We start from the raw sequence: 11,048 nt of genomic DNA, 5'->3' as shown, positions 1-11,048 counted from the left end.
TCATTATTGATACAGATTCATCCCAAAAACGATCAGACAACAGGTGATGTAATAGACCTCCACCTGAGACCCTGGAGAGCTGCTTCAAGAGTTCATAATGCTGAGATAGAGACCAATGATTTTACTCAGGCTAAGGCAGATTCATGTGTCTCATGTGGTTAAACCTGTGATTTAGTTAGAAAACAGCCGTGAGGCATGAGTGTGGAATGATTTCAGTTATATTCACAATAATTGGGAAAGGGAATAGATCTGTGACAATAGGAATACCCTTAATTCCAGTATTATATGTTGTATAATAATGTGTGTGTGTGTGTGTGTGTGTGTAACATGCCTCAAGTCACAGCTGATTTATGGAGACCCCAGGAAAGGGACAACACTGAAGTGCTTTGAAACTCTTTGCATCACATCCACACCCTTTCCAGAGGTTCTGGAAGTCACCTTCCCCAGAAATGCAATTTGCCCTATGGAGAACCATACTGATACCACCTGGGTCCCCTTATGTGGAAACAGCAGCTCCTGGTAGCACTAAAAATGAGGGAAATGACCATGTATGGTATTCTGACCCTAAGATCCCATCTATGTCATTTTTTTAAGATAACAGGAAATCTGACCATGGATTGATGAGCCAAGTATATATTGATATATTGTCGAAGGCTTTCACGGTCAGAGTTCATTGGTTCTTGTAGGTTATCCAGGCTGTGTAACTGTGGTCTTGGTATTGGTATACCAAGACCACGGTTACACAGCCCCTATATATTGATAGTTTCAAACATTAAATAAAGTAACATGTGGATGCCCAATCAATCTCATATTCCTTTTTTAAAATATTAAAATCTAGGCATAGGATGGTAGATAATCTTATCATCATTCATTTTATTTTTTCCTGGGAGAGGAGTTTCCTAATTGTAACATTTCCTCATCTATTCCAAGCATAGGTGCTTCTGTTGGATTCTAGCCTAGGGATTTCGGGGGGGGGGGAGGTGGGGCACTGTGTTTTCCCAAAGTGTAATGGTGGCAAACACGTTTGCCTCAAAATTTCTGCTGAGAATTGTGGTGAAAGGTTCTCAAAAGTTCTGCAGAAATTATTACCTCCCCTGTAATTATCAAAATATCTGTTATTTGTTCATCCAATCAAAGCTGCAACCAGTGCCCAGAAGGTATTTGAAAACCATTTCAAAAGAACCAGAGGGACAATGTTTGTGTATGGTAAATCACTGTCTCTTGGCTAGCACTCAAATAATGGTTTTATAACATGAAACCAAAAGATTCATCCACACACTTTCTGCAAGTCCAAGTGATCTGCCCACTTGGATGCCAGTGATGATGCTGTAGAGTGACCCAGAAGAGTCTATGTGCAGAGAACTGCCTTCCCATCAGGATGGCGAAGTCTGTATCGCTGCTGGTGCTGCTTCTTCACATGGCAGGCAAAGTGCGTAGTCTGAAGTGCACTGGGGATAATCCCCTTCAGATTCCACATCAGTGGTACCAGCCAGGTGAAATCCTTATTGGTGAGATTACAAATCTTATTGGTTACATGGCCTACCACGTTTCCTTCACGAGGCACCCATCTGAGGACTTTATTAACATTCCAGTGTAAGGAATTGATCTTGCATCACAATTAATGGATGACTGATTTTATTTTGAGGACTGCTTATATTTATATGATACAAATTGCTTTGGTCTGCTTTGTGGAAGGGTAAAATTGAAAGAATATGGTGAATGAATGGTTACTAAGAATTTTGGTTACAGAAATGCATTGCTTAAACACTAGTAAAAATGGACTGTTAGGGTTGCTAACTCCAGGCGGTGGCTGGAGATCTCCTGGTATTACAACTGATCTCCAGCTGACAGAGACCAGTTCACCTGGAGAAAATGGCCACTTGGGAAGGTGGCGTCTATGATATTAAAGCCCATTAATGTCCCTCCCCTCCACAAACCCCATCCTCCTTTGGCCCCACCTCCAAAATCTCTGAGTATTTCCCAGCCAGAGCTAGCAACCCTATGGACTGTGCCCCTTCCATAACTGAAAAAAGGATAATGCATCGTAAACCTTTTGCTCTCTCCATGTTCTAATATGTGTTTACTGAGTCTTCCCAGTTTAATGGGAATCCTACCAGTTATGAGCTACTGTTGTTAAATTCTCCATTAGCAAAGAGATAGGAAGAAAACACCAGAAGGAGGAAATAATAGTTGTGTGATGAGGAAGTGAAATATCAGCATGGCATGAGTTTCAGTAGAAATTGGGCCTTGTGAGGCATTAGGGGGCAAACTTCATTATGTGCAACCCTGTCCTTGCATTAGAGAGAGGGCAATGTAACTAGGGGAAATAGTATGAAAGAAAAAGTCTGTGCATGGTTGGACTTCAAGCAGTGTTGTATTGCTCTGTGAAAAGAAAGTGTGTTTTTCTTATTTGCAGTCTGAATACAAAGTTTTACCAGCACATCCTGGCCTTTGTGTTTGCTGTTGAGGAGATCAATCGGAATCCTAACATCTTGCCCAATGTCACCCTTGGATTCCACATCTATGACAACTACTCTGATAGAAGATGGAGTTACCAGACCATTCTCGACCTGCTCTTCCATTATGGTGTGTTTTCCCCCAACTTCAACTGTGGCATCTCAAAAAACGTGGTAGGAATCATTGGAGCACTGAACTCTGAAACATCCTCATACATGGCAGACATCTTAACTCTTTACAAGATTCCACAGGTAGGCTCAATACATTGGAGTATGAGACGGTTTTCCCATCACCAACCTCATTCAATCTTTACTTGTCTTTCTGGGACCAGTTCCAGGGTCAGAAAAGGAGACAAGGATAACAACTAAAAACAGAGATGAAATATGTCTAATTGTATTGTTATATCGTCTTCTAGGACACAAAACATTTCCAGATTGTCCTTTGACAGACTCACTTCAGCCTTAGTTCAGCTTGATTCAGCTTGTTGGGCTATGACTATATTTCGGAGGAGCAGATATCTGTGTAATGTGAATGGTAGGATGCCCTTTTGTGAGGACTGACCTCAGGGCTTCTAAGAGGAATTTTATGAGGTGTTGCAACAACATTTTCAGGCCTCCTTTCTTGCTCCTTTAGCCATCTTTTTTATCCTCAATGGTTTCAACCATAAGGTCAAAAAAGATATAGAGGTGAGATAGTTGTGGAATGGAGTGCTTAATTGGATTTGTTCATTTTAAGCCTTCTGCCCCTATACTCCCTCCTACATAATAGAGTGAAAAGAAAGGTCAGAAAGAAGAATGCACATTTGAACATATTTATATGCTACAATGCATATCAAGAGGGGAAAAAATCAAATTTTAACATCCTTTCACTTATACTACAATTCTGCAACGTGTATAAAATGAAAGAATTATGAATCAAAAGTGAAACAAAATAGGCTTTTTATTTACTTAAATAAGAGCTTTCCTTGCCTTTTTTGTGGAACATTTCTTATGACAGAATCAAAACAAATTGTTCTGGCAATGTTTGATGCAATACTCAGCCTGGCCAAATCTACAAGGCGTTCTTGAGACATTGTAGAGCAGACCTTAAAAAATTCTTAATCAGCTTGAGTTTGCTAAATGATCTCTCTGCAAAATCTACTGTTGCTGGAATTGTTAAAAGAATTTGCAAACTGACACAAACATTTGGAAACAGTTCACTAAGTCTGTATTATGTTAATACGTTCAACAGATCCAATGGTTTTAAGTGTGCATTTCTAAAAATTTGCCTCATGTACTGAAGATAAATGCTGCATTTCTGTCAAAAATCCTCTTCATTAAGGTCATCTGGATATTGTTTTGATAAAAAAAAACCCTTTTCTTTTCAAATCACTTTCAGACATGGTGAGATATTTCCACAAGAAACTGAACTTTTCAACCAATTGCTTCACATCACTGAATCTTACCGTTATTCCTGCTATAACACTGTCTACCAATACATAAAACACAGATTTTCTGAAGTAGGCTTTTTCTGGTGAATCATCTGTGTCATTAATTTCCAGAAAATGAGCATCGGGTCTGTTATCACACAGCCGTGCCCTTTTGTGTGTAACTCCACCCCATTTTTGGCTTCATTCCACATGCATTTCCAGTCATTGAGAAGCCATTGTGACTTCCAGTCATTGAGAGGTCATCTGTGAGGAGTGTTTCAATGTTTTCTGCTTCAACATCCAATGTGGCATTTCTTCTTGAATTAACTATTGCAGTTATCTACTGAAGCTAAGATTTTGTACCACATGTGTGTGTTTATAAAGTGATTTCAAGTCGTAGCCAACTTATGGCGACCCCTTTTGGGGTTTTCATGGCAAGAGACTAACAGAGGTGGTTTGCCAGCACCTTCCTCTGCACAGCAACCCTGGTATTCCTTGGTGGTCTCCCATCCAAATACTAACCAGGGCTGACCCTGCTTAGCTTCTGAGATCTGATGAGATCAGGCTAGCCTGGGCCATCCAGGTCAGGGCTTTGTACCACATAGCTGACATTAACACAGAGACAAAAGATATCACATAGAATAAAACTCCCTGGACTTCATTTCTTGTTTTGGATGTCAAATTTAGTTCTACAAGGTCTTTCAGTGTTAATTTAATTCCAGGGAGGTGAGCTGCAAAAGGCTTTACACTTTCAACACGATCAGACCATCTTGTTTCAGACATACCACGAAGAGAACAGACTATGTAGTTTCCAAGTATTTTCCAGAGCTTGGGACTGGAACGAAAGAAGTGGTAGATAGTTTGGAATTATACCCAAAAAGGTTATTGCCTCAGGTATGCATTCAGCAGCATCATTTCCGCATAAGTTAAGTGTGGAACAATCGCAAGGTGAAACAATGGCTGTTGAGTGCAGTTCTTGTATTTTTGCTTTTGCGCCATTGTATCTTCCAGCCATGTTTGGTCCATTGTCATAAGCTTGAGCTCTACAATCACTGAGAGGAAAAGCATGTTCTTTCAAAGTATCAGTTATCAACTGAGCAATTTCTTCCCCTCTTTTGTTACTACAATCTGCAAACTTTAGAAATCTTTATTGAATTTCATACTGTTTCTTTTAAAATTACGACACTAAAAGAAATGTTGTTTGTTCTCTATTTGAGGAATCTGGTTTGGCATCTACTATTACTGCAAAGTACTTTGCAGACTGCCTCTCAAGCAAATGTGTTGTTTCACAAGATTTGAGCATTCTGCCATAAATTCATTTTGTGAGTCAGAAGACCGATAATGAACTTGAAGTCACTCACCCCTCTTTGGTGACTCCTCTACACTTAGCACATGCTCCTGAAGGATGGGGTCCCACCTGGAGAGTAGTTCTATGAGTCCTAAAACGTTTCCATTATTTGAATCACCAATGCGATGGGATGAACCATTAAAGGCCAGACCACATTCTCGCAAGGAGAGTACAACATTGATCTTGCGCTTTAAAATATTGTACCATTTCACAGCTTCTTTTTTGATTGATGCTTCTAAGATGGTGTCCCAGACACTCCTGTCCCAGACAGCAGGTGCCTTTCTAGTTCTTGGCAAGCTAGGTAACATCTGTGGCTATTGCTTTTTTCATGTTCTGGGATCCTGTTGAATAGTTTCCGCCACTTCCCAGTAGTCATCCAGCCTTCAGCTGATGCCAGTGCAGATTTAGACACAGAGGTGCTCGTGTTGTGCCAAAATAATCGACATGGAAAACAGTATAATGGTTGTTACTGTTGGCTCCAGACAAGCCAGACTCTTACATGCTTTTCTCCACTGGCACTTCAAAATGTCAGTATGCTTTTTGGAAAATTTTGATTGCTGGTGTCTTTTGGGAATATTTCAGGCAATGAGATATGACCATTGGTAACATAATTTTTATTTCTTGTTGAGAAAGAAGCTCAGTTGTGATGCAACCAATGTCAAGGCCTACAGTATTCTTCTCATTTTCCAAATTCACTTCCAGCTGAGCCTGTATTTCTGTTTCTTTCAGTTCATTTTTGTTATTTTATCAGAATCCTGTACATAATTGCCCATTATTATTACCCAAATCAACTGATCCTTGTTTGGAAATGAGATTTTCAAGATTTTTTTTCTTGTTCAGGTTCTATAGGTGGGTTGTGATTTTTTTCAAAGGGGGCCTTAATTAGGATTGCCATGTCCCCTTCACCACCAGCGGGATGTTTTTGGAACGGAGCCTGAGGAAGGCAGGGTTTGGGAAGGGGAGGGACTTCAGTGCCATAGAGTCCAATTGCCAAAATAGCCATTTTCTCCATTTGAACTGATCTCTAGCAGCTGGAGATCATTTGTAATAGCACGAGATCTCCAGCTAGTACCTGAAGGTTGGCAACCCTACCCTTAATCCAACTTGAAAGAGCGTTCTTTGCCCCTATTGTTTTTTCTTTTATTTTCTGGGCTCCTGATTTGTGAGAATATATTTTCAATGGATGATTTATAATTTTATATCTAAAAAGGGGGAAATTAATTCCTGGTCAGTGCTGATCATCTCCATATTGCTTAAAAAATTTCTGAGCTCAAACTTACAAAGTTTTAAAATGAATAAAGCAGAGAAAATGTAGCCTAATGCCACTAAGGCAATTAAGGAAAAGGATTAGAATGTACCTTCAACAACTGTCCAAAGTTGCTCTTTAGAGATGGATATAGAATTTACTAGCACACCAGCCCTTCCCCTACAACAATGGCCATCGGCCTAAACATTCTGTCTGCCTGGCTGAAAAGTGGAGAGTCACGTAGAGTTGCCAGCTCCAGTTTGGAAAGCACCTGGAGATTTTGGAGCTGGAGCCTGAGGAGGGTGGGGTTTGGAGAGAGGAGGGACTTCTCTGTCACCTGGAGATCAGTTGTAATAGCAGAACATCTCCAACCACCACCTGGAAATTGGCAACCCTAGAGTCACGTGATCTTCTAACTGGTACATGTTGCCCCTAGTGGAAGACCTTGAGAATGCAATGTAACAACCATGTTAAGGATATATAAAAATATGTTATGTGGGCCAACAGAAAGTATAAATACTAGTCTTCAAACTTTTTATGGGACTCCAGTAAACTGTTGAGCCCTGGGGCCCACTTTGGGCCTCTTTGGGCCTCCAATGGGCAAAAGGCCCTGGTGTGATACACCTGCTCATAGGTGCATCTGCTCATAGGGCCTGACTGACTTTCTTGATTGAAAATGTTTTGCCAGCTTGAAGTCAAAGCAACTTTTTGCTCTTGCTTAGGAAAAGGACTGCTTTCTGGAGGGAGACTGAGAGCTTCAAATGTTGCCAGAAAGGTTGCTCTGACTGAAACATCCTTATTCCTTTTCCTGGAATTTTTTTGGTTTAATTTATAATGAAATTTTAAAAAAGAACACAGTGCTTTGATTCATCATTATTTTCCTATAAGGAGACTAATCCAGTCCAAGGATTCTCCCCTTTTTGGGTTCGATAAAAGATTGTCCAGCTCTTGTAACTGGGCAGCTACAGATGTATAGTGGCCCTAAGTTGAGAGTGATCGGATCTGCTCAAAAGGGACATCTGTGACAGCATTAGATTGAGATAAAGAACGTCAAAGTTAATTGTGAAGAAAACATTTCAGACAATGTAAGTTTAATAAGGGAGAGCATGATATGTGTTTAATAAGGGAGAGCTCTAATTCTTGCTACTCGCAAGTACGATGTGAGTCAAACCAATGGGTGGACAAGCATCCCTTGGTAAAAATAAAGTTCATAAATATTTTTCTCTTTTTCTAGATTTCATATGATGGTTCATTTCAATCAACAGTGATTGATTCAGCCCAGTTCCCTTCATTTTATCGCATGGTTCCCAATGAAGCCCTCCAGTATGTGGGAATTGTTCAGCTACTTGTGCATTTCAGATGGAAATGGGTTGGGTTCATCATGCATGATGATGAACCTGGAGAACATTTCTTACAGAGATTAGAGCCAATGCTTTCAAGGAATGGCATATGCGTAGCCTTCACAGAAAGGTCTCCAAGAAAACTTCATCTGGATAGCATAGATGACGTGATGAAATTTACTGACAGTGATACGGCAGCTTTTCTGGAGAGCACAGCAACTGTGGTTGTAGTATATGGAGAAACGGTAACCTTTATGTGGCTGGCAAAAACTCTCTGGATGCAAGCACGAATGAGTTCCACAAGAAATGTTGAAGATCCAGACAGAACATCTGAAGGGAAAGTGTGGGTTACAACTTCTCAGGTTGATTTTGCAGTAATTAATTTTCAACTATTTTTTGATATACGCATATTCCATGGTGCTCTTTCCTTCGCAATTCACTCAAATGCAATCCTAGGATTCCAAAGATTTCTTCAGATACAAAAACCTTCCTGGAACAATGAGAATGGTTTTATCAAGGACTTCTGGGAACAAGTATTTGACTGTGAAGTTCCAGATTCTATGAATTCTAAGGAAACATGTACTGGAGAGGAGAAATTGGACAGTTTTCCAGCTACCATCTTTGAAATGAGCATGACTGGCCACAGCTACAGTATCTATAATGCCGTCTATGCTATAGCACATTCCTTGCATACCATGTTCTCACACAGAGCCAAGCACACAGCTGTGGAGGAAGGGGACAGACAGGCTTTTCTAACTGTTAAGCCCTGGCAGGTAATCTCTCCCCTCTCCTAAAGACCTCTGTAATATATTGCAACATGTTCAAATCACCAATGGCACATAGGCACTTGCCTTTTAGTGGGCATCTCCCTCCGTTCATTGCCAGGTATGAATACAACAAAACTGCAGCATTCTAAGCCTCATTGCTCCTACAGTATGTGTTTGTTAGTGGTATTGCTCTAAGCAGATGCCGGAATTGGGGACTTTATACTCTCCTCTTATAAGTGGTATTTAAAAGAGTGTCGGCTACACCGCCATCTTTCTTCAACTGCAAAATAATTTCATTCATAAAATGCTTCAATTCTCTCTATCTTAATCCTGCTATATTTTTAAAAAATCCCATGAGGAATATTCCAACAAAATATCATCCTTTGTTCCTTTGTATCTAGCTCCACCCATTTCTTCAGAGAATCTCATTCAACAACAGTGCTGGAGATGAAATTATGTTCAATGATCGTGGAGAATTAGTCGCTGGGTTCGACGTTACCAACTTGGTCACTTTCCCAAATTATTCTTACATCCGAGTCAAAGTTGGAAAGCTGGATGCTCAGACTCCTCCAGGGAAGGAGCTCACCATTCATGAGGACAGAATCGAGTGGCACAGGGAACTCAGTCAGGTGGGGGAAGGTGCATTGACTCTCAAATGGTGATGCATTGATAGTAGATTTAAGGGAAAGGATTAAAACCCCTTCTTTGTTCTGTGGTTGGTGACGCATAAAATTGACCTACACTGTGCTTATCTGTCCACTTCCCAAATGGTATACAGAGACCAATACTCAGCACAGTAATATTTTAATTGTTTCTGTTATTAGTGTTTTTAAATTGTTCTTGCTGTAAGCTTCTCTGAAAGCATTTCGGTGCATGTTTATATATGAACACACACATACACACACACCAGTCTAAATTCTTCCATTGTTTAAGGACAGAAGCCTCCCTTCTCTCTGTGCAATGACAAATGCTACCCCGGTTACAGCAAGGAAATGAAGGAGGGAGAGAAATTCTGCTGTTATGATTGTGCTCCTTGCCCACAAGGGAAGATGTCAAACCAAGAAGGTAAGAGATGTCCTGTTGAGAGAGATTAATTCAATCATATATCCAGCTGTGTGACAGAAACCATGAGTGGTATCCAAGAGGGTATTTTAGCCTCTGTGATTTTGGGAGACGTTAGAAAGAGGTTAAAAGTGGTGCTTCCTTATTATCCATTTCAGTGTTTATTTTTCAGTGAGTTCATTAAAACTTTGGAGACATTTTAATAGCTTTAAAGCAAAGTCCATTTGATGAATAACACGAGTGTGGTGAACAACCAAATATGGTGTTGGACCTGGAGATGAACTCATGAGCCTCGGTTTTCACCTGTGTTTTCAGATTAGGACAGCTTTTTCTTATAGAGTGAGGAAAGCTGCTAAATAGTTTCATCTTCTTCTTTCAGACATGGATTATTGCATCATTTGCCAAGAGGGTCACTACCCAAACAAGGTCCAAGACGAATGCATTCCCAAGATTCTAATCTTCCTTTCTTTTGCGGACACATTGAGCATAATTTTAGTTTTTATGGCTGTGTTCTTTTCTCTGACCACAGCTGTGGTGCTTGCCATCTTCATCAAGTACAAAGACACTCCCATAGTCAAAGCCAACAACCGGAGCCTCACATATGTCCTTCTTGTCTCTCTCTTCCTCTGCTTCCTCTGCTCTTTGCTCTTCATCAGACAGCCAAACACGGTGACCTGCCTCCTTCGACAAACAATTTTTGGCATCGTCTTCACCACTGCTGTATCTTCTGTGTTGGCAAAAACCATAATAGTTGTGTTGGCCTTCATGGCCTCCAAGCCAGGCAACCTTTTCCGGAAGTGGGTGGGGAAAAGACTGGCATATTCTATTGTCATTTCCTGCTCCTCTGTTCAAATGGTCCTTTGTGCTCTTTGGTCATGTGTTTCTCCTCCTTTCCCAGATTTGGACATGCACTCACTGAATGCAGAAATTATAATGCAGTGTAATGAAGGATCGGTCAGCCTGTTTTATTGTGTCTTGGGCTATATGGGCTTCCTGGCCATTGTCTGCTTTACTGTGGCTTTCCTGGCGAGAAAGTTGCCTGACAGTTTTAATGAAGCCAAGTTCATCACTTTCAGCATGTTGGTCTTCTGCAGTGTTTGGCTTTCCTTCCTGCCAACTTACTTGAGCACAAAAGGGAAAGACATGGTGGTCGTGGAGATCTTCTCCATCTTGGCCTCCAGTGCTGGGTTATTGGGCTGCATCTTTTGGCCCAAATGCTACATTTTAATAGTAAGGCCTGAGATGAACAACAGAGAGCATTTGATAAGAAAATAAATACTAGTCTATAATAATGAAGTGTAAAATCTTCCCAATGATCTAGGTTACTCTCTTGTGAAAACAAATGCAAAATAAGGAAGCCAGTGAAGTTATTAACGATGAAAGGACATACTTTAGAAACTGATATGAAGAATGTCTTTAC

General features: G+C 40.5%; 1 protein-coding gene across 1 annotated transcript; it reads left to right on the top strand.

Annotated features, from left to right (window-relative positions):
* Positions 1-1,378: 1,378 nt before the first annotated feature.
* On the top strand, positions 1,379-10,903 carry LOC130490873 (vomeronasal type-2 receptor 26-like). The gene is made up of 6 exons (XM_056864676.1): positions 1,379-1,593; positions 2,417-2,708; positions 7,694-8,572; positions 8,968-9,190; positions 9,500-9,631; positions 10,008-10,903. The coding sequence occupies exons 1-6, from the start codon at positions 1,379-1,381 to the stop codon at positions 10,901-10,903; spliced, it is 2,637 nt and encodes an 878-aa protein (XP_056720654.1).
* Positions 10,904-11,048: the final 145 nt, after the last annotated feature.

Source organism: Euleptes europaea, chromosome 18 (assembly GCF_029931775.1).
Source record: "Euleptes europaea isolate rEulEur1 chromosome 18, rEulEur1.hap1, whole genome shotgun sequence".
In the NCBI taxonomy this organism is placed as follows: Eukaryota; Metazoa; Chordata; class Lepidosauria; order Squamata; family Sphaerodactylidae; genus Euleptes; species Euleptes europaea.
The sequence above is the reverse complement of the archived record's forward strand: the minus strand, read 5'-3'. Positions and strand labels throughout refer to the sequence as shown.

What these genes read in the sequence shown, in the direction of transcription:
- LOC130490873 (XM_056864676.1), top strand. Translation starts at nt 1,379, where the DNA reads ATGGCGAAGTCTGTATCGCTGCTGGTGCTGCTTCTTCACATGGCAGGC. An exon ending in GACTTTATTAACATTCCAGT is followed by an intron (nt 1,594 to 2,416) that starts GTAAGGAATTGA and finishes TCTTATTTGCAG; the next exon opens with TCTGAATACAAAGTTTTACC. An exon ending in TAACTGTTAAGCCCTGGCAG is followed by an intron (nt 8,573 to 8,967) that starts GTAATCTCTCCC and finishes CTTTGTATCTAG; the next exon opens with CTCCACCCATTTCTTCAGAG.